General features: G+C 36.2%; 1 protein-coding gene across 2 annotated transcripts in view; it reads left to right on the plus strand.

Annotated features, from left to right (window-relative positions):
- The first annotated feature begins 5518 nt into the window (after positions 1–5518).
- The window catches only part of RFTN2 (raftlin family member 2), a 43209-nt gene continuing 24496 nt past the window's right edge, over positions 5519–24231 (plus strand). Inside the window, exons 1-8 of one of the 2 annotated variants that reach the window (XM_021555413.2) lie at positions 5519–5669; positions 6119–6265; positions 10869–11052; positions 13270–13381; positions 15271–15583; positions 18463–18663; positions 20966–21087; positions 22219–22322. In XM_021555413.2, the coding sequence (XP_021411088.2) occupies positions 6127–6265; positions 10869–11052; positions 13270–13381; positions 15271–15583; positions 18463–18663; positions 20966–21087; positions 22219–22322 (1175 nt within the window). In that variant the 5' untranslated portion in view covers positions 5519–5669; positions 6119–6126. Of the gene's footprint in view, positions 5670–5773; positions 6266–10868; positions 11053–13269; positions 13382–15270; positions 15584–18462; positions 18664–20965; positions 21088–22218; positions 22323–24231 lie in introns of those variants that run through there. The other variant, XM_021555414.3, reaches the window with a different exon arrangement.

Raw genomic sequence — 24231 nt, forward strand, 5'->3', positions numbered from 1 at the left:
TCCTGCTGATAATATTGAGGCTCCACACTCATGCTGGGAGGGAATGTATCCCCATGTACTCTGTGGGCATGCAGTAACTGATAGAAAATCACCTTTATGCATTGGCTCTCACATTCCTATATTAGCAAACTAAGTTTATATTCTGGCTTCCACCCCTTAGAATGTAGGAGAGTTGGTTGGTATCTTCTGCTGGAAACTGGTTGGTTTTCTACTGAGCTAGCTGTTACACTGTTTCTAGTAACTGCTGTCTGCTTAATGTTCCATTTCCATTGCAGAAGGCTAGTTCTAGCATTCTCTATTTATTAACACTGGATAAAAACTTGGACAGGTAAAAAGTTACTGAAGTTGTCTATCAGGTATTTTTGTATATCTGGTAGGCTATTCTTTTGGTAAAACGTAGAATTCTCTGGTTCATTGGCATTTTTGGTTTCTGCTTCAGATCTTATGCAACAGAATTTATTGTCTCTGAAAAGCTGTTTTCATTTCAAATTGGCATTTCTTTATATTCAGGTACTCATTTTCCAAAATAGTTAAGAAGTCATTGAGTAAACTGCATTCCAGTAGCAACTAGCAGAACACATGGCTCTCTTGAAATGTTTTTCTCTGTTTAACATATTCATAAAATATGTTGTATGTCTGCAAAATACTGTTGTTTTTTTTTTTTTCTAAAATAGGTTTGTGCCTTTGTAATGCTGATGTACTATAGTAGGTTCACTTAACCTGCTATAAAAACTTCCTAAGTTTCCTATTGAAATAAAAATATTCAGCTTAAGTCCTTATTTTAAGGATCCAGAATACAGTGCTATGTGTGCAGTCCTGCACACTAATCCTTATATAGCTGTTATAGCTGAAAATCCAGATTGAGCCCATCCAGTTTCTTTCCAGAATTCATGGGTTTAGTTTGTGGCTAACATATGGCTCTAGTTTTTGATACTGTATTGGAGATACAGTTGATACACTTGTTACTGCCTTGATGAGTGAGACACTGCGAATTCACAGAGAGAAAAGTTTAATATATATGCAGATCTCATTTTAGAGAACTGTTAACAATTTTAGAAATTAAAAGCTCTTTCTATTGAAACTGCTTGTAATACAGCAATAACAAGCTTCTGTAGTTTTGGATTTCTAGTAAAATTCTGAGTTGCTAGCTACAAGTTTAATTTCAGCTGGTCTGTGTTTACTGTTTGGATTGTAACTTTTGTTTATTGTAGTATCAGAGTTTTAATATGGGTTTAAAAAAAATGAAAAAATGAAATTTAACTTTGATCATTAAACTATGTTTTAATGACCACAAAGGCAAACTATTGTTGTCATCTCTGTTCATTATTTTTAGAACATGTAAGTTAAAACTTCCAGCAGAAAAGCTGGCATCCCTGCTCAAGTTAACATGTTTAACAAGGCTGTTCCTGTCACATTCACAAAACTCTTCCTTCAAAGGAAAATAATTTAGGCTGAAGGAAAAAAGCAAATTTCCAAACCTCAGAGCCTTCAGAATGGAACCCTGCTACTTTGTTAGTATCTTTAAATTGAGTCATTTTAGAGAAAAAAGAAATGCCAGTGTCTTAGTTCAAATAATTGCTCTTGGGAATGGGGGTGTGAAATATATTGTGACAACTGAGTTGCAGAATTCTTCTGATGGAAGCTTTCTGGTTTTTCTGTCATTATCCTCTCTCAAGCAAAAACTGTACATTTGTAGTCATAAAACAAAGGAAGTGAGCCTGAAAAAAAGTTAGAAGGGGAACAGAAGTTCAAAAATGTTGCAATTTGAGGTTTTTAATATTTAGGGGCTTTTAAATATGTTATTTTTGAGTCCTCAATCTAGCTGTTCAACTACCCTCAGGTTCTGAAGAAATATGACTAATTTTTCTTGTGGTTGTAATTTGTTGTCTTGTATCTTATTAATGTCTGTGTCCTCAGTTTACATTTTGTCAGTGATGATTGATCTATAGCCAATAATAATGCAAATTTCTTTTTTTTCCCCCATGTATTCTTTATAAGCATGCAAACATTTCAGCCCAAACAGGAAATGTGTTTGGTCCAAGTATTTTGCATTTTGACATTGTCAGAGGGAGTTATCCTTTCTATTTTTCATTGAGTCAATTTTGGTCCTAGTGAAATCTTTATTAATAATAATACTTCAGATATTTAGTAGAGATGTAAGGTATTTGCATTTCTGCTGCTCACTACATCACCCTTGAGAACAGGAATGGATCTTTACTGGTGATACATCTGTGGGAGGGTTATTTACTCAAAAGTTTTCACTGATGAGCTTATCTGTAACAAATTCACTGATACAAGCTGCCCAGACTAATGGTTTTTGTCCCAGTGGTGACCTAACAGGCTGGAAGATGGAAGATGTTCTCCTCTTAGAATCCTTATCCAAAGACTTATCCTAAGTCACAGGATTGAGCAGGAGTTGTCATGATTGTGATACACATTAAATTCTTCTTCTTATGAAGTCTGTGATTTATATTTTGAAATATAAAATTACAATACTGCTGCTTTGGCTTATTTTTGAAGTTAATGTAGCATTAAAGCAATATGATTCATGTTGTTTTTAACTCACTAGCTACTGTCCTAACTGGAAAGAGACAGGGATATCTCTAAGATAACATTTGGCATGAACACTGGTATAGCTGACTGAATTGCAGATTTAGTAATTTAGGATCTTCCTTGAGTTTTGGTTTAGATATTACTCATATAGACAAGAAGCATCTTTTGTGTACCTGCATTGTTTTCATAATTTTCCATACATTTCATTATTTTAGTCAAGAGGAAACTCTGATGATCAGGTATCATCTCCCATTCTTGTTCTCCTACGGTAATGGGGGAGGAAACATTTAAACTGCATTATTAAATGGCTTATGCAGGTCATATTGGGTTTTGAAGAAGTAAATAGTTTTATTCCTGTAAATAGGTTTTGTGTTCACATGAGTTTGTCACACATGTTCCAAACTTCAAGAAGGGTTATCTTTATAATTCTAGCAAGAGAGATTTCATCAAAAAGGGATGCCAGTACCACTAAGCACCAAGGCCATAGACAGAGCCTGCCCTGGCTCTCATATTGATTGCAACTTAGAACAGAGTCAGGAGCAGGGGACATCTATTTCCAAACTGCAGTTTCGAGCATGGAGCGGTGTCCTTTTGTTCAATAAGCCTAGTGAAGTAACAAGAAAAACAAAAATGCCTCCCACACAAAAGCTTTTAAACCTTCTCCAGAGAAGAGGGAAAGAAGCAGATCGTGAGGAAGGGCAGGAACAGCCCTGAGGTGTGGGTAGACAGCAAAGCTTGTTTGTCTCACATTCTGGTCAAAGCTCCTGTGCAGAACTGCTGCTGCTGCTCTTTCCTGTGTTGCCAGCAGGCACTCAGTAATCCAGCATGAGACACACATCCCTATTGATGTGCTTTGCTTGCTGTCTTGGTATAATTTTTCTGTTTAATCAGAATAAAAACTTGGGAGATCCTGGAAGCCTTCCATGGAGGCAGAGTTTGTTTGGACTCATTGGTCCTTTGACTGGCTGTCTTTGCCTTCTTTAAAAATGATATCAAGCTTCAGTGAAGGAGTCACATGCCCTTTCAGAGAGGATGCTGTAACTACAACATGCTGGTGAATCACATGGTAGTTTTAGGGATTTGCTGTCCTCTGATACCCGTTCCCAGAGCCTTTGCATTTTGGGTCACTGGAAATAGATTGTTTTGTAGTTTGTATCCACTTGGCAACAGGAAATTGCAGCTCTTCAAGCAGCTCTTGAATCTTAAGAATCTTGCGATCCTGTGTCTCTCCTGAGTCATTCAAGTGTTTTGATGCAGTTTTAATCTCCAGTGGGGAATGCTGCTTATTCTTGCTGATTTTGTTTTGTTTTCTTTATTTTGGTCTGTGCAACCTTTGGTTTTATTAGTGACTTGAGTCAAGTCTGCAATGACAACTGTTGACTGACTTCCAACTTGGAAGCTTGTAACTACTTATACTTATCTAGGATTGCACAAAATATGGACCGTTGTTTTTATCTGTAACTATGATTTTTCTCCTGGTGTTATAAGAGTTTGTTTATACTATGGAAAATCCTATCTTGGTGAGGGGTTGTAATATTGTCTAAGCCTTGTCATGAAGAGTTCAAAATACGTGTTGAAAATGGCCTCATTGAAAATATAGTTATTTTAAGTGAAATAAAAATGAAAAAGCAGCCTGCTGACAATTGGACTAGTGGTGCAAAAAAGCTGTTTTACTTGCAGCTATCTTACTCATGCTATGGTTTCATAGAAGCAGTTACAATGAATCTCTTAAGGGGTGTGTAGAATGAAGCAGCTAGATTCTCAAGGTTGAGTGGATAGTTTGACTGATATGGCAACAGTTCAGGAATAACCTTTACTGAAAAAAAAAGTAATGTTTGGGAGCATTTTCTATGTGAGAAGACCCTCAGAAAGATGAAGAATTCTGCATATTTGGTATGTTTTCCTAGGTTTTAATTGAGAAGACAACACTTGAGGATTTCCTTTCTGTTTCAGCAGCTGGGAGCCTGTTTTAAAGACTGCAGTAATTACAGCTTCGGTTCCAGGCTCTGCACTAAGTGATTTTAATTTTTTTTCTAGAATTAAGTGACTTTATAATGTGTGTTTCAAAAGGTTGTAGTCTCTAGACTTACTATTCCTGCTAAGTTACTTAAATAAAAAGTTCAATCACTTTGCTTGCAGTAGAACAGAAACCCACAAATAGTTAATGTATAACTTGGAGTTATTTTTCATAGAAAATATTAGCATTTTTAATAAGGTATATGTATTTTAATGAAAAAAGCAGAAAAGCCTTTTGAATTTAAATTTGCCATTCATTTAATCTACAATGGTGTTGTGAATCTTCAGTTTTCTCTAGATGACTGAATTTCATTAGATGCAATCTAAAAATAAAAAGGGAAATTTCTACCAGTTCATCCTGGCAACAGTGGGGCCACAGAAAATAACTCTGTGTTCTGTTTTTCTCCCTATGCATTATTGTGGTCTGTGTCAGGTGCTGTTATAATGCAGTTACAAGTGACTTGCAATAGTTAGTGGAAGAGTAATGAGAGCCCTTAAAATTATACTGAATTTTTAGGACCTAAATAAAGGTATACATAGAAAACTTTTTACAGTGTTGAAAGTCTGTGGCTGTACCAACTAAGGTGAGTTTAATAGAGGAGGAAAGGATTCAGCTTTTTCAAGACCCAGGAATAATGGAAAACAAAGTTTTGTAATTTTTTTCATATGTAGTGTTCACAAAGTCTTTCCCATATGAAATGAGGAATATTGCAGTATAATTATTTTTGGTGTTTTTCAAAACTAGTTACATAAGTTAATTTTCATGCTAAAGATTCTTACTGATTTTTCTGGACAAGAAATTACTACATATTTTTACACCATTACGCTGTGTTCACACTGGTTTGGTTTTTTTTCTCCATAAAAAAATCCCTGTAGAAAGGAAATAGGAGCCAACTCTAAATCTAAAATAAGGACTAAACAGCTTTTCATTTGCCTTTCTACCCTTTGAGATGCCAGAAGCAATTTCCTCTTGAAGCTGACTTCCTTTCTGGAAGTGATTTTCATCTCCAACCATGTTGAGGCTCTTTTCTCATTCTTTCATTCTGACTAACTTGCTTTTTTCCTGTCTGACTTTCTACTGCAGTTGGGAACTTCTGGAGGTAAGTAATGACAGACAAGTTTCTTTCTAACTTTCTTTTTCAGTTCTTCTTCCCCCCTCGCCCCCCCCTCACCCAGTCAGTCTAGAAGGACAAACAAAGCACTATTGGTGTCCTCTGCAAGAGAGCACTGATAGGGGCTGGCTGTAAATTGACGTGGCATGGAAAATCTCTGCTAGTTGGGAGCAGCTCTAGTGTTGCTGCGAAATCAAGCCTACTCGTAACCAAGTTTGTAGCTTGAAATCATCACGAGCTTACTGCTTCTATATTAAAAATGAATGGAAAGTACCTTTGCTTTTTGGTCTGGGAACTGGACTTTTTCTCTGTTTGGATTTACAGCTAATAGGAAAAAAAATCAAGGGGAATTATTTGGTTCCTTTTTTTTCCCCTGTAGTAAGAGCGACAGATCTTGCTGCTCCCCCCACCTTTTCCTGTGACTTAATCATTTGCAGATCTTGCCATGGGGTGCGGACTGAGAAAGCTGGAAGACCCAGATGATAGCAGCCCTGGAAAAATCTTTTCTACACTGAAGAGACCACAAGTTGAAACAAAGACGGATTCTGCTTATGAATATGTATTGCTGGATTTTACCTTAGAAGGTATTTTTTTAATGCTGTATCTTTACTATTTTGAAGTAAGAAGGAACAGGATTTAACTTAGTTTTGTCTTGTTTGATTTACAGTAAGTCTTAGGCACTTTTATCAAAGCTAGCCAAAACGTAAGACTTTTATTTTGAAACACAAATCATGACGAAGGTTCTTACTTGTATAAAATTACAATGGAAACTGCTGAAGTATTTTTAACAACCAAAACCTCCAAATTATACAACTGTCCTTGTTATTGAATAATGGTTGTCTGAATTCAGTGTGATGGTTCAGAAAATACACTGTGCCTGAGCCTTAATTGAATAACAATTTTTTAAATGCCCTCAACTTCCGAAAACAGGCTGTCATTGTCCTTGTTACTTTATGCAGAAGTAAGTCTGTTCCTTAGTTGTATATCAGGAGTAACTTCCCCTCTTATGCCTACCGCAGTCTCTTGGTAGAAGTTTCTGTTATAAGAGTCTTGAGTTCTGTCTTACGTTTTTTCCCAAATGCTTTACTTGTTGTTGTTGAATAGTCTTTTGAAATTGTGAGTGAAATGAAACAAAATCTGTATGCATAGCTAGAGGCAGACAGTGCTCTGTGGGATACTTCCTTCCCGAGGGTGTCCCATCTCTAACAGAGCAGCTCCCTGTTCCACAAAGTTGAAAACATAAACAAGCCCAGATGGCTGCCCTCAGAGCAGACAGCTCAGTTTTACAGTCACTTCATAGTAACTTGCATTTTGTACCAACCAAATCTGCTGGAAATGCTTAATAACAAGGATTTGAAGTAAATGCTGTTAATAAAAGGGTTGGATAAAGGGAAACAGTGTAAGTGCAGGTCTTACTGCAATTACAGGAACATTTTCATAAACAAAACGTGGTTTTTGATTAATTTTAACTGTTATTATATTTTTATTTAAAATACAGGAGTCTTTCCATTGAAAAAAATGTAACATACTAATAGAAGATATATTCTGGTAGGTTATATAGTACTGGAAATCTAACTTTGTTCTGTTTATTTACACAAAAAGTTTCTCACTGGCTTTTTCCTTTTGAAGAAACAAAACTGTTGAATAAGTAGTGGTAAGATACTGGAAATAAAGTTAGGCTGCCTAATGCATACATGGATTATTTACTACTATAGGAAGGATACATTTTTTGGAAACTGAAGAGCATTCAGTAAAGATTCATTTTTCTGTTGTTTTGTCTGATAAGTAGAATTGCTTTGCTTCAGTGGAATTATGAATGTTAAATAACAGATCAGTTTCAGATAGTTACCTCACTCTTTTTTAGGTTTCTCACTGGAAGTAAGGGGATTTGTAATCAAAGGTATCTTTCTGTTAGATGGTTCTAGATATATGTATATAACCTCAAAATACTTTTTTTTTGAAGTCTATTTTTAGAGCTAAGATGAATGCAGAAAAAGAGCATGGTGCATATATATGCTGTCTTGGAGGCATTTTTCAATTCTGAGTGTTTTGCAAATTAGGGGATTGGCTCAAGTACTGTGGAGAATATACTGAGCTTTTTTCTTTCTCCTTCAGTCAGCTCCTGTACTTGTTGCTATTTGAATGTCCTTTGGCTAAATTAAACTGAGAGCCCTTTATAACTTCAGACCAAAGTTTTTGCTCTGCTGTCAAGTTGTGTATTTATGGCACTCATTCTGCTTTGCCTACTTCCAGAACAAAGTCTTCCCCTGCATAGGAGATCTGTGTGTGCCTGAGTAATTTCTTGCCACTGGATCTTGCACCAAGTAAAACAGAAAATCTTAAAATATTAAGCTCTTACAGTAAACCATGTCCTGCACCAAGATAAAAGTATAGCAAGCATGAATGTGTTGTTTCAATTCAATATGCCTTATTCTGTGCTTTATCAGGTATATGCAATGTGAAGTCGAAATGAGCCTGCTGGGGAAACTTTCAGCGGTCCCTGATCTTCTTCCAGGCCATGATGCAGATTAGATCAACCATGCTGTAGTGTGAATTTGCTGGCTAGAATCACTGTGCATCTTAACTAGTTATTAGCTGTGCATTGAACCTTGGCTTCTCCCTTCCTGGTCCCCAAAATGCTCCCATCCCTGGTGTAAAAATTAGCTTTGAAAACAAGAAAAAGAAAATTACAGCCAATCTTTTATTTTGGTGGAATGGTATAGTACAAAGAAGAGGGAGCACTAGACTCTGAAGTGTAATTTTGAATGCTGGTCAGTGACTGTAAATTCCAAGGTCTCAGTTATTAGGCTTATCCCAATGACACAAACAGCTGCTGTATTGTGAAGTCAGTTTAACCAGAAAGTAGAAATAGTTTATATATTTTTACTAAGCAGAGTGCTTATGCTTTTTCCACTATCCTCCTGTTAGGGAAAACAAGAAATACTGATGCAGCCTACTAAGATAACATGCTGTCAAGTTCTTGTCATTCTGAATACCAGTATGAATATGCATGAAATAGCTCTTTTGTCATCTTCAGTATCCTGCATCTTAGGCTTACTATGCAGCTGGAAAGTTAGCTGGAATTGTTATTGCTACAGTATTTTGGCTACCTGTTGAGAGCACATCAGGAAGGAAACTTTTTTTATGAAAAAGGGTTTAAGACATTTATAAAATCAGGGATGTGATGATCATATTGCATCATTCCTGCTTTTTTGGTGTGTGGGCTGTGAAGCAGTTATTTCTCAATACATGTGGCTCCTGCATTTACAGTGAGTGGAATCATGGGATGGAGGTATTGCCAATGACAAAATATCATCTGTTTACAAAATGGTAGCTGTAATACACTGTCTGCTTAAAGAAAAAGTGCAACAGCCCTGTCCTTATGACTGAGAGTGACTGACAGTTTAGTTTAATATCTTGAATTTGCTGATTATCAACAATAAACCATCAATATCTATGTTGCTGATAATTTTTGGTAGTGTGTGTTTCCCTGGTATAAATTATTCGGGTTCTTCTTGATGGCTTTTTTGTTAAGGCTCTTACAGTGATAAGCCAAGCAGGCCACCATTCCTTTTCCCATTAATAGAAATTGATATTAAAAAGCATTCGAGTGTTGTAAAATACTAGTTTCTAATAGCTTGTGGGGGGTTTTGTGGTCTTTTTTGAAGCCCTCAGTAACTGTATGTATGTCAATATCATCCACATTTTATACTGGGAAAGCAGTATAGAGGCTCTACAGAACAATACTTGTGAATCAGCAGAGTTCTAATTCAGTTTATTAGAAAAAAAAAATATTCGTGTAAATTAAGGAGTCATCTCTGATTTATGGTAGTTTAAAACAGTAGGACACACAAACTTAGTGACTTCTGTGTCTTAGGTCCTTAAATTCCTTGCTATTGCCAACCTGCACTATAATGCAGATAGACAAGAGAAGGTAGGGACAAGAAGTTAACAAAGTGATGAGAAATTTATGTCATTGCATTTATTTTATTTTTTATTTTATACATTTTTAAAATTACAGAATGAGAGTTAGTGTATTTAATTATTTTCAGTTGTATGGTTTGAAAGGGAAGGCTGAGGGCAGCATGTTACAATTGATATCTTGGAAAAAGTGTTGTGAGATCACTTAGTTTTGATTGAGGTATCTTTTGATGGAGATGGGCACTGATCTTAATGCATAGAAAGTCCTGCAAAGAGGGATCCATCTGGATCCAACAAGATGCAGGCAAATAGGCTGCTTGGAGCAGGGGTCACCAATAGACCAGCAGATTTCCAGCCAGGCTGTTTTGTTATCAGAATTCCTAAGTGCAAAGGATGAAAGCTTTGGCAAATCTGTGCTGGCATAATGGGTTTTCTGCTGCTATTTGTATGAGTATTGATTTCCTGCTTTCTGAAAGCATCTAGAGTTCCAGCTGTACTTAAGAGAAACAGGAATTACTGACCCATCTGACTGTAGCAGAACATATCTCTGTTACCAGCATGGAATCTTCCTTTTCTCTCTGTAAAAGCTGTGGACCATTCAAAAAAGGTTCTCCAGGAAGTTTTCCCTTTATCTTTGTAGTTTTCTCTAACAATAATGTATTACCTAGGTGCTGCCTATTGATTCAAAATGCCTGCACACACTGAGAGGGACCCTCCTTAGAAATCAGTGACAGCACAAGCTTACTTAGGTGATGTATAAGTCTCTTGAAAAAAGGAACTGGAACTGTCAAAATGTCAACTGCTACTCCACAGATCACTTCTAAGGGGAAAAAAAATTGAAACAAATCAATTGTTACAGGCTTAAATATGTTATGTGGGAATGTACCTGGAAACTAGAGTTGAGAGATACTGCATCAGTATGTTTAAGGCTTTGGTTAGACAGCATAGCTGCTTTGTTAAGTTCAGCCCTATTATGTGTTTAGATGTTAACAGAGCTTTTAAATCAGCTTGGCAGACCTTGATCAAACAGAAAATGTTGCCAAGTATATTAAAAATAGATCGTATTAAGTTGTAAAATTAGGTACTTGAAGTATTTGAATGGTGGTGAATCATCCATGAATCTGCTTTTTCTTGTATAAATACAACTGTTGGTTTTAATGAATGCCTGGGGACAGGTTTTGTGGGGTTTACGTAAAAGAAACTCACCCAAAATGTTTAGACGTATACAGTATCACATGCTTCTCTTCTGCTTTCAATACTTTTTAGCTTCTTCAAACCCAGAAGTTATCAAGATCAGTTCTGTGTTGGATATAGCATCTCGTGTGGAAGACTATTACAGCAGAGGCTATGTTGTGGGAGCTGTTCATCCCATTATGCTGCCAATTGCACAGAGAAGGAATTTCCCTGCAAGTCACATGTATCGAGTGGTACTCTCACGATTAAAGCTAAGGTAACAGTGAAATAACTTGAATACACTGATCCTGTACTGAAGCCATTTGTAAGTGGGCTGCTCAGCATTCATAACTTACTGATTTGAAATGAGCACCTCAGATTAGCCAGTTAGTTATGTCTTTAATTAATGCTAAGCACACACAAAGCTAATGTTTCCTTTGCCTTAGTAATATCCTAATAAAAATCCAAAGTGTAATATCATCTGTCTTAGAACTTGCAGCAAATAAAAGATTAACCAAAATACTAGGAGAGTAGCAAGCTGCTTTAAACTGTCTCATGCCTGCTTTTTCTTGGTTTTCAAAACTTTTGTCTTTCCCAGGAAAAAATTACATAGTGCATGAATTAATTTGTCTGTGATAGTTTGGAGTTTTTCCTTATTAAGAAGAAAATCATCATTTTGGGTCAGAGGTCATACAAAAGCTTAGTTTTGACAGTGGGGGAGAGGCAAGAGCTTGTTTCTGTTCCAGATCCATGGTCTTGTTTATTACTCCTGCTTTTGCTGCATTAAAATCGCCACGGAATCCTAAAGAATACAAACAGAGCAATGTTACCATTCATTTGTTCCTTTTGAATGCAAAGATTATTACCTCTCATTCTTATTTTGAATAACTAGAAAGTGGACTTCTTACAGCATTAAAAGTTGTGAAGCTTCCTGTTCTCTCCTGAGTCCTTATATGATGCACAAAGGTTTTTGTCTTTATTTGAGGACTGGGAGGGTGTGAATTGGAAGCTGCCTCACTGCCACTGCAGTAATACTTTTGTAAAGCATTCGAGAGAAATTCTCAAACCCTTTGATTAAACAGGCATTGCTGGGAGTATGTGCTGCTCATACAACTTAACCTTTATAAATTCATCTGCAAACAAGGTGAATGCTATTCCTTTGAGCAAAAGGTTAAATAAGAAAGCAAAATGCTCTCCCTGGAGTTGAGGTTTCCAAGAGCTGACACGGTCAGCACACAGCTCCTACAATTTGCCTTATCCCTCTAGATGTAACATCCTTTGGAAGTTTTTGTTTGAACCTTTAGGCCCTTGAATGGATGAAGGATGAGACTCTGTAGCCTACCTGTGAAACTGGGATAGGTTCCAATTTCCTTCCCAGGTGCCATAAGTAGGCTGGATTTGCTGTGGGAAATATACCTTCTCCTGTCGCTGTCAAGGCAGGACGGGAATGAGAGGGCTCTGACTCAGAAGGCTGCTGAGAGTAAAACTCGGTTTATTCAAAATACACTGCTCTTCTATACAGAGCTTTGCAAGGACCAAATCCATTGGTTCTGAAGTGAAAATGACCCACACCATTGGTGCAGAGTGCTTGACACACAGTGATAGAACTTAACTATAAACAGTGTGAAAAACAAGAGAGATAAAGAATTATTTACATTCTTTCCCAGCTCTTTCCCAGGCTTTTGCCTGGCTAGAAACTCTCAGTTTCTTTCTTTGACTAAATCTGAGATCCACATTCTCCAACTATTGTTTGGAAAGTAAACTTTTATATTTGAATGTGTCTAATTGATGTTCTTTTCTAAATGAAATCATTATACAAAGTGTCAAATAAAATCCCATTATATTATTGGCATACCCTAAATATTGTGTAAGAACAACTGGCTTTAGATGAAACATGAGTACTATTCTGTAACTTTTAACTGGAAGTTAGGTTTGTCAGCTTCAATATGAGAGATTCAAACATTATTTAACCCTCAGTGTTTTTGCATTGTATCCCTAGTATTTGCCTATACTTTCATTTAACAACTGTAGCTCTGCTTTAGTTACAAAAACTAAGCAGCAGGATGTTAAAAGTGTAAAAGGACCATTTCTGTTTGTGGTATGTTTTGTACAAAACTGAATCTGATTTGTGCTTACTAAATGTATGGTTTAAATTTGTGTGTTTTGCATTGTCAGAGATGTTTGCATTTTTTTATTACAAAGGCAGAGCTGTTTGTCAGTAAAGCTTAATTTCCAAAATATCTCTCTACATGGTCTTCAGATGAAATTCCTGTTAAATATTAATATTCTTATCCTGGCATTGAAACACATAGTACCTGTCACTTTGTGTAAGAAACAGAACAAAACACCAAAACCCAGTGAGCTCTAAAAAGTATGAAGAAGCATTGTCAGGATTTCATTCATAACTATTCCAAAAGAAAATAATTCTATATGCAAGCATTTGCTCAACTTGGCAGCAAACTCCTGACAAAGACTGCTTTATTCTGTGTTCTAGCCAGAAGCACACAGCACCCAGAGGACAAAGGCACCCCAGGCTGGTGATTGAGGAATGTCCTTTAACATATGAAACACTGACAAATGAAGTAGTGAAAGAACTGCTAGAAAAGGTAATGGAGGTTTTTTTTAACTTCACTTCAGATTTTTATTTCTATCGTGTAAGTTATGTTTAGTGGTTGTGGTTTTAGTTTTGTGTTTATTTTATAGAAGCTACAAAACGTTTCTCAAAGTGAGAACAGAGTTACTTTTTGTATTATAGGGCTAAGTATCTCTGTAAAGCTTTGGAAGTCTTCACTGAAAGCAATGTCAAGCTCAGGCTCAGACTCTCTTTATAAAATACTTGTATAATATGTGAATTTTATGGGTTTTTTGAGTTAAATACCTAAGAAGAAATGTTCTTTTCATTCTTTACCAAGAAATACAGCATGTATAGGAACTATAATAAATATTTACTTGGCACAGCTTTTGAAAACATTGTATAGTTACAGTAAACTTCTACTGGAATGCAAGTTATACTTCTAGTTCTTTTTGTGTTTAACTTCCTCTGCAAAATGGAAGACTTGTTAAAGCAGGAAGCTATTGTTATTAAAAGAGTTAGTGATAACTTTTACATTAAAGCATCTTGGAGATCTTTAATGAGCGTTGAAATTTCAAAAGTTGTTTGTATTTTATAAATGGCTTGTTTTGACTTTGTCAGGTGTTTCAAATTTAAAATGTGATTACATTATGCATTTATAATATATATACACCTATTCCAGGTTGGTGGTGTAGTGTAGCAGACAAAGATTAGAAGGAAAAACACACTTGAAATGAGAAGTGATCTTGGAGTCTTGGAAGCATATCTGTCACAGAAGTAGTATGTGAGAGAACAATTTGATTTTAAAATGCTTTCAGTTTTAAAAATTAATCCAGTCAAATCTTAGTACTTCTTTTTTAAGATCTGAAACAATAATAGTGGTGTTTCAGCAAAAATATTATTGTATGGTCTGTTTTTCTCTGTTGTTTGTTACATTTAAAACTATTTTGGCTGTCCTTGAAGCAGCAGCTCTGTTTATAGCATAGTGATTAGCATATTGTATCATTGCTGTACATAAATAATGGCAGTAGATAGATTGAAGTGTCACTATAGTGGTACTAAAAAGGGATTTCAGTATGATCAGTTGTTTGATTTTTACTCACTCTGTGGTTTAATAGTTTATGTGAGTAAACTGAATAAAGATCCTTCTCACTCTGCCCTCACTTAATCCAGTACTTCCCATGTGACATCTTCTTTCTGAGCTGAAGCTCCTGTATTTACCTGTGAGGACTTTACTTCACAGGGGAGCTTGTAGTGCAAGGTGTCAGTGGGGTCACCTTCCTAAATGGCAGCACTCCCTAACCCAGGAAAAAAACCAGCTCCAAGAACAGACACATCCCACAGGTGGCACAGATGTTACAGTTGAGTATTGAGACTTCAGTGCAGAGAAGACAACACTGGCTGAAATAAGAGGATCTTCATTTGCTTCTAGCTCCCTCCTTTCTCTGCTCCTCCACTGTCCTCTAATAACAAAGCTGAGTAGCCTCCAAAGGGTATCAGGAGGTAATGACTCATGGCTCTTGGCAGAGATACTTTATAGTATTGGAGGTCAGTTTTTGAGTCTGACTGGCATCACATATTTAGAGAAATACTATTTATTGCTCTGCTATACTGCTTTTATCAATACAACACAGTAAATAAAAAACTTTGGGTTTGTTCTAAATGAAGGATTTTGTATATTCTGAAGTCAGAACTGGTGTTGGCCACCTTTCTTGGCCTGATTCCAAAGATATACTGGAAAACATCCCTTTCCTTTGAAGCAGGGGCGGCATCAAAGACAAGTCACCCTTCTGTAATACAGTGTTAGGCCTTTATGTCCTCAGCAGTTTAGTAAAGTGGTTCATGTATGTACAAGTTTTAAAGAAGAAAAAGGCCTATGCAATTCTAAAATGACTTTGCAGCTAAGTTTATGTTCTATTGCAGGTTAATGAAGCTGCTAAAAGAGGAAAGAAGTTTGTGGGATTTATAACACAACATTTTCCTCAGCCTAAAGCCTGTAATGGAGCAAGCACAGATGGAGGAGCAGAGCTGGAATCAACGCTGGGCAGAAGAATTAGGGAACACAGAAGAGAAAACTTTGAGGAAAACTATAAAAACTGGAATGAAGGGACATTGAGCGGTCGCTCATCTGAGAGTGGGATAGAGGAGGAAATGCATGGAGAAAGCAGACTGTTAGAGGATTCAGATTTCCAGTTTGGAAAAGAAGTCAGCCCTTCTAAACCACGAAAAGGAGATGGTAATAATTGCTGCTTGTTTGTTGCAGAAATAAGGTATTTTATTGAGTTGTTGAAGCATTGGAAAAAAGAGAAAAACAATTTTCTGTTGTATCAAATGCTGGTTTTGGAAAAGGCCTCTACACATGCACATGTAAATGCATACATATTTCTAAAAGAGTTGCCAGTTAAAGAAGCAGAAGGAATAGGTACGTTCTGTTTTATGTATGTGAACTGTAGTAATATATTAAAATGATACTTCAGTTTTAATGTAGACTATTGCAGATGCACTGTCAGAATTCTAGTTTCAATTAAAAAAAAAAAAAGGAAAACCACAAAACCGCCCCCCCCCCAAATGCCCACAATGAAATGTGGTGCATGCAGAAAGAGTTTTTGCTCAATATATGTATAACAAACATGTGGCAGTAAAAATCCTTCCTTTTAGAAGGATGCAATTGTTATAAAATATTTTCTGCAATGCACTTGTAGATTACTCAATATAAAATTATAAACGCATAGCAATTTCGAAGTCTACGTTGTGATTCCAGTTGTGCCTGTTTCGAAGATGACAACAAAGACAGTTCCTTCCAGCTAGAGCCATAATTTTACATGCTTCCAGGCAACTCACATAATGTACACTAAATAAATCCGTTCATAATGGATTCTTTCTGGTTAACGTGCCTTCGAGAAGTGTCCTGAAAGAGATCACTGAAATTAATGCACTGGCCATGAAATCGAAGACAATAATTGTTACAAAATGAATTTCTGAGAGAAAAGTAAGCATTAGAAGTATAGGAAGGAAAAGTACAATTGAAAAAATGCTGGTGCTGTGATAGACAACTTAGTTGTAGAAGGATGAGGTGCTTGGTGTAGTATGTGGGAAAAATAGCTTGAAACATTGACTTCTGGTATTGAAACTCTTAAGGGCTCCTGGCTGCTAAGAGGAAAAGGCAAAAAGAAAGAAGTAATCTAAATAAGAGAACTAATGTAAGACAGTATTGTGTGCAAAGCAGGCAGCATGAAACTTTCATGTCAGGCTGCATTCCCTGATGAGCCAGAGATGTTTAATTGCTCTGAAAAGTAACCTCTTCAGTTTGTAGACTGTGAGAATAATGACTCTAAGCACAGATATATCCATGTCCCTCTTATTTTTAACACTTGAGTAAAAGCAGTTTTTCTACAATGAGCTTTTATCGCATAATCTTTTCTTACAGCTTGAAATTGTAGGTTTGTTATGTATTAACAGTCCTGTAAGGAAGAAGTGGAAAACTCTAGGTTCTGTTTAGGAGCACTGTTTGAGCAGGCTGGTATGACCAGGCAGATCAGCAGCCAGTGCATCCTCTACATGCAGTGTTCTCAGGAAACTTCAAAAAGCTTTGGCAAGGATATGCCAGGCTTCTCTACACTAGTGAAATAGGAAACCACTGGAGTTCATGAGATATAACTTCTAGAAATGTAACCGCCTTTCTTGGTCTATGTTTTATGTAACCATCATTTTGAAAAATAACTGATGCGAATCTTCCAAGGCAGTCTTACATGTGTGTAAGTATATACTGCTATACCAGTGTGCCACTTCCTTTTACCTCTGCTCAAAAGAGGCAAAAAACTGTCCAAGTTTTAGATTTGGGGATAGTAATAATTATTTTTTACTGTTATGTTGCTTTTTGAACTATTTTATTGAATTTTGACTATAATACATTGCTTGTAGAGGTAAATTTCTGGTAGATGTGAGGAATTGGATAGTATATTGGGAAACAGTTTTCTTTTTCTGAAGAATAAGGGATGTCACTTCAATATATGGTAAAAGAAATTAAGATTTGTCAGGATAAACACATCTATTCTGATGTAAGCACCTCTGAATGTGATAAAACTGTATAAAGACTTATCTCTTACTGAAAGGTCAACATTTTGTTCTGAATTTCCCTTATTCTAGGTAGCTGATGTCACCTGCAGTGGGTGTAGTAACACTTCTCAAAGCAGAGAGGGATTCTTCCAGATACTGGTTCAGATTACTTAGAGTATAAATTCTATTTTGGAAATTTTTCTGTTACTGGAGGGAGCCTAGAGAGACTGACTTCTTAACTGGGGTCATCTAAGCAAATTCATTTGTTTTGACAGTTTGAAAACTTCAATGTTTAGAGGTTGGTTTGCATTGATTTAGGCTGCCCAGCAGTATTAGGCAATCTGTAAATACTTCTGGGCAACTGCTTTGTGTTACTTCTCTACACCAGTGACACACAAGTGTATTTGTAGAACACACTCACATAGTTAGGATTTCATAACTTGCAACAGTGATTTCCTAAAATGCAATGGATATGTTAGATTTTAATGAGTGCTTGCTTGTAACTGGTTTTATTAAAGCACTGTATTAAATTGGTTTTCTGTCTAGGTATTGAGGATATGTTGGTTTAGTATCCTTAACTTCCACTGATCATCAGTTACTATAGGAAAATCCCAGTAAGCAACTAATTAAACTGGTACTTCAGAGAATAATGGGTTAAAGTCAGTACAGGGCATTCTTTACATTTGCAAGCTTAGAAAATTGTCTTGTGTTTTTTATAATTGCCAATATTTGTAGCCAGAAGTTCCACAAGTGGCAGAAATGAAGGCTGTTTCCACTGGTTTTTCTTAGTCCTTGTATGTTTTCTTTATGCAAACCCCAACTACCTGAAGAATTCAGTGACAGCCCAGCTGTCATAAGTTCACATTTTCCTCATATCTGAAAGCGTACCTCCCCTCACCTTGTTCTGAGTGTGTTTAGGTCTTAGGCAGAGCAACATTAAGAAACAGTTATTAAAGCTGTTGCTTAGAAATAGAAAATGATGTTAAAATAGGAGATTAGTAATATTACAAATTTTGGAGCACTGGCTTTGAGGTTCATTCTTCGTTTCTCTCTCCTTAGAAAAGCTCTATACAGTCTTCAATGTTTTTGATGATGATTCTACCTGCTGGACCTACCATGAGGGTCTTTTGTCTATGAAAGTAACAAGAAAGGGGCCAGTTGTTAGTACACTGGAAGCAGACTGGCTAGAATTAACTACGTTTTATTATAAACAAGGATTGGCCTTAGTTGATTCTTTTGTACACTGGGAAACTTCTAAAGGTGAGTACTGTCCCAGGATATCGTGAAGCTTTTGCTTGTTTACATAGAATTACATAACTTGAAAAAAGTTATGATTATAGTTTGCTTCTTGGTGGGAGGGTATATATGCAAGTATGTCCAGATGGATCTGTAACTGCCCAGAAAATAAATTGCTCCCTTTTAGGTATCAGATTTGACAATTTATAATAATCTAAAACTAAGTAATTGAAATTTTTGCTTTTGCTTTGTTTTATGAAATTGGCAATTTCCAAAGCAGCAAACTAGAGTAGATTTATAACAAAATGAACCTCTTGTGCTAGTTCTTCTGGCTTGTTTGTGCATTTTCAATGAAAAGACAATGGGATGAAAAGTGTTTAGGACTCTCAAACTCTGTTGCTGTAAAATATATAATTGAAAGAGTAATTTCCATTTGAATTGGATTTGTCTGAAAGCCAGAAGTTAAAACTGTGCAAAAAAACACTAGGTAACTACTGTTGTACAATTACTTGAAAAAAAAAAGTGAAACAAATGGTAGTACCCTAGTGTTAAGGTACAGACCAAAACAAACTAAGATGATTAATCAATTCCAAAACAATTAAATATTTTAACAAATGTTGTTTGATAGCAAAGCTACACTGTGTACTTCACTAAGGAGATGCTTTGGTTGCATTTGTACCTCTCTTGCTTGTACTAAGTTGCAAGTTGTTGATGTTCCTTTAGAGTTAATGATTGCAGTGTAAGCAAGCAAAATACAGGGTTGCAGTAGAGAAAAAAAGTCTTGTCAAATGTTAGTTGAAAAGGTTCCAGAGGCCTTAAACTGTTGTTTGTAATGGTCAGGATAATTAGGAAGTGCAATAGAAAATTAGTAACATATTACATTTGCTTTCATAACTAATTTTATCTGCTTTTTACATTAATTACATGAGGAGGGTAAAATTACTGTCAGTTTGAGCAGTTGCTATATTTACTATGCCTTTTGCTTTTTTCTGATAATTTTGATTTAAAACAACATGCGCTCTTGGGTTATTGAAGGCCTTAAATTTAAAAAAACATACAAAACGTAAGATCTTTGCAATTTAAATTATGATTCTTCAAAAACAAAAGCCTGACACTAATGACAACTCTTCAGTTTTCATTGCTCTCCATGATTTGCGTGTGAATCACTGTTTGTGTAGCTCTGCAGTAAATTCAGTGACTTAGGCACATAAGGTCATCAATGTAGATTTACTTCTGATGGAATTTGACAGCTAGTCCCTCTCAAACTGCATATTTTGTGCACATGAACAGAATGCTGGTTTGTAGCATTCATCTTTTTTTCTCTGAAACTGTTACTCCTATTTAGTGAGGTCAGTGGAATAACCAAATTTCCTTTGATGGAGTAGAGGTGAGAATTCTGACTTGTAGTTTTCATTATAGAGTTTTTTTAGAGCTGGAAAAGAACTCTCTGGAGATCTGTTACAGTTCACTGAAGGGTGGTTTTGCAGCTGTTGAAATTAATCTTTGCAGCTGTTGTCCAACAGCAGTTTTACAGTCTTCCCATTCTTCACAGAGAGAGCTGTCTGCTCTTCTCTGCATGAATAGCTCCCTGTCTTTAGGAGGTTATTATTACCCAGGTAATAACATACCTCATCCAGTACTGGAGGGGATTTTAATACTGATATTCTGGGGATTACATAATTTTGCTGTACCAATTAAGTTTGTTAGTCAGCTGTTAAGGTAAATCTCCACAAAAGCTTCCCAAAGGCTGTTAGGAGAAGCAAAACCAGAAACTGAACTAAATATTTGATGCACAGCTTTAATTTGGGCCAAACGGATGCTACCGAGCTTCGACTTGTGAGTCAGGGAGCTGTGCTCTGAAACTTCCTTCCCACCAGGAATCCTCCTACAATTACTTGCTTCAGGCTCTTCCTGTGGCATTTTTGTGTATTTAAGTGGCTGTAGTTGAGCTTTACACTTCATGGTTCACTCATTTTTGTGCTCTCTTCCACCACACCAAAAGCCACGTGTCTTGTCAGGAGGACAATATTGAAGCTGAGGAAAAAAGGGTTGTGCCCATCTTCTGCAATGGATATGTTGAATACAGGAAACTGGAATCTATACTGGAGTATGGATTGAGACAGTTGTTCACAGTTCACAGTTCAATTTGTAGAGAAAAAAGGGATTTTATTATTAAGTTGACCTGCACACTCCATAAATAACCACAAAATTGAGTTTTCTGAGTAATTTAATTTTGTTTTAGGACTGTTCAGTGAGAAAGAAACATCTTTTGTACATCTTGGTAATCTGTCAACCTAAAACTTAATGCTGATGTTTATGTTCACAGGGGATTATTTGCCTAAATCTTTAGAAGGATTATTTATCTATGAAGAAGAAGGTGCTGGGGTTCCAGGTTCTAGCAGGAAAGGAAATGATGCAATAGTTGTTGAACAATGGACAGTCATTGAGGTAAATAGGTGATGATTTAGCAGTGCTATTTCCTACTGGTATTTTTCTTTGTTTTTTCCTTTAGGATCCTGATACCAGTGTTCCATAAACATTCAGGATGGTTTCCTGAAGTCACCTGCATAGGCTTTACTAAAGCCCCAAATTATAAAAATTAAGTCCGATTTATGGACATTGGTAAATATGCATAAAAGAAATATGCCAGAGAAATTGTGGCCTAACATTTATAAATACTTATATCAACAAATACAACTACCAAAGAAAAGATGGGGGGGTTTTTCATGTGTTTCAGATCAATTTAGGTGTAATTTCAGCAAGTGCAGGTCATATTGATAGTGTGAAATGTTTTATAAAAAAGGAGGAGAAAATAGCTAGAACTAGAAGAGCAACAAGAGAAAACTGATAGTGAATTAATTCAGTATGATATTCAGTTACGTATTTTTATGAAAATTTTACTGCTAAATATGAAATACATGGGTTTCCTAATAAATTTGCATCTACTACTGTAGTAGGTTACAGCAATAAAATTTCCTAAAATTACTATTTAGAAATATTCTAATCTTTTAGGATTATTGGTATGAATGACATCTGAAAGCAGTTGTTGCTGGATTATGTTGTTGGATTTTCTTACTTTTGAAATATCCAATGATAAATACATTTATAAATGTGAAAAAAACTAACATCAAACTAAAGACTTGTATCTGTAAAAAAAGACCACCACCAAAAAAACCACCAAAACCTTAAGTATGTAGCTAAGTGAGATGCTTATTTTTCACATGTGGAGTAAAAACTGTAAAGATGTCAATTGAGACACCTAATTATGGTGCTTAAAAAGTTTTAGGCACTAATTTAGCAAAGTGACAAGTTTATTGAGTGAGATGTGCTTTGAATTATGTCTTGATGAGTCAGGGCTCATACCTAATCTTAATAAATTCTGTTTTCTGTGGATTTTGTAGTCTTGAACTTTTCAAGTTGTTTTCAATTTGAAATAATGCATCTCCATCAAACAACAGCTTGATGTCATCTCAAAGGATTATCTCATTAAAAATGAGAGGGGAGGTGTTTTAGTTGTGTAGAAATGCAAATAAAACCTGTACAGAGTTTCTTTACTACTTTTTATAATTATTAATGTAGGGGTGTGAAATTAAAACAGATTATGGACCTTTACTGCACACGCTGGCTGAGTTTGGATGGCTCCTGACCTGTGTCCTGCCTACACCAATTGTACGACATGACAGGTACCCAAACTGTTGGTTACAGCATTTTTGGTGTGTGTGTCTGAGAATTATCAAATAATTACTTGCATACTTAAATGTAAAAGGAAGGAAAATGCTGATAATCTTAAACGTATGCAAAGCTTGAGATGTAAGTAGCATTTTCATGGAGTGCTTTGCCACATCTGTTTAGGACTACTGATTTCAGTGAGTCTAATTCTAAATTTAAAATACATTGTGTAAATCTAAACATGAAAGATTTTATTTAGGAAACTTTTTATCACATACCCAGTCCACTGGAATGTTATTACTCATGCTTCAACTAGAAACAAGTGTTGAAATGTTTACTAGTTTAGGACCTTGATAAATGACTGATTTAGACTGTGGAAAAAGTCATATTGTCACAAGACAGTCATGGAGTGTTTGTTGCAAATTACAGCAGAGAGTGTCCTAATCCGGCAAGTTACTGGATATAGACATTATGGTTCAACTCAAGTATAGTACCAGACTACTGGATTTTAGGTCTCTAGCTGTAATGCTTATTTAGAGCATTGATGGGACTCTATTGTACATAAGAAGAGCTGGATTCCCAATAATGTTCTGGGCTTTCTTTTTTTGATTCTTAAATAACCCCCCCCCAAAAAAGATATGACAGTAGACTAAGAATTCTTAATGCCTCTCTTCTTGCATCTTTTTTTTTTTAAGTTCTCCACCCTTTAGATGAAGATTGCCAAGTTTCAGAAACAAGCAAAGGTACTGAGGCAGGCTTAGGGCTCATTAACAACGGTAGGAAGAGTGGGTGATTAGAGTCATCTTTGGATCCCAGAGCTAACTGTGTTAAATCAAAACAGTATGAAAAAGATGTGCATGAAAGAGTGTAAGAAAACTGTTGCAAGATAGTAGAGTTCTGCTTAAGTAATTTGACATAATTAATTCAATTAATCCAATATAAGAAGGAGGCTTTTGTGATCAGGAAATAGGTTTTGGGGTTTTTTGGCAGTTTTTTTTTTTTTTTCTAATAGTTGATTTTAACCAACTGGTTAAATGCAAAGACAAAAGAAGTTGTGGTAAAATATGGTATGTTCTGTAGCTTTTTTTTTTTAGGAGTCTCTGTTTTGCTTTCCTCTGTAAGAAGAAGCAGTTTCCAGAACACAAAAAAAAATGTTTATGCTTTAATTTCTTCAATAATTTTGTAGGCTTGAGAGGAAGTCTTCAGAATCTGGGTATAATCTTTGAAGAATGGGAGGGAGATGTTAGTAGTCATGGTGTGTTCTGAGTGATAGGATGAGAGAATATTTAACTTCCAACCTTTTGTGTCCCACAAGCAATGTAACTGAACCCATCCCCACAGGGTTTGGACAGCAGGGTCAGGAATGTCCTGAGCAGCTGCTGAGTGATACCCTGGGAGTGTCAGCCTGTGCTTGCAGTGCATCAGATGGTGCTGGTTTGTACCTCAGAGACCACAGAGCAAAGGCAGGGCCAACTGAAAGAGGCCAAGTACTGTAAGGGGAAAAAAAATAGGATGCAGTGCTGTAGGAAGCATTAACTGATTAGGCTAGAGCTGTTCCTTGAATTAGTGAGACTATACCAGGAAGATATTTGGGTGTCAAACAGTGCTGTATCCCAGATGTGAGACAACCAGAGCATTAATAGCAGTGCTCATGCTAAAGGGGTTGTATCCTGGCCAAATCTGAAACTGGATTCATTTTGTATCCACACTAGAGTAACTCAGCCTAATAAAAACCGTTTGTTTTCTGGCCTAAATGGCTGAGTAGGAGTCTGTATGAATTGTCTAATGCTGGTTACCCCATTGTAGCTTATGAGTTACTCATGGAAGAAGTAGAATGAAGCATGTTTTGTGTGCCTGTATTGTATCTTATATACAGCAATACACTTTCCTTTAAAAAAAGGAAAAAAGCTTATGAACAGGAAT

The sequence above is a fragment of the Lonchura striata genome, chromosome 8 (genome assembly GCF_046129695.1).
Source record: "Lonchura striata isolate bLonStr1 chromosome 8, bLonStr1.mat, whole genome shotgun sequence".
Lineage (NCBI taxonomy): Eukaryota > Metazoa > Chordata > Aves > Passeriformes > Estrildidae > Lonchura > Lonchura striata.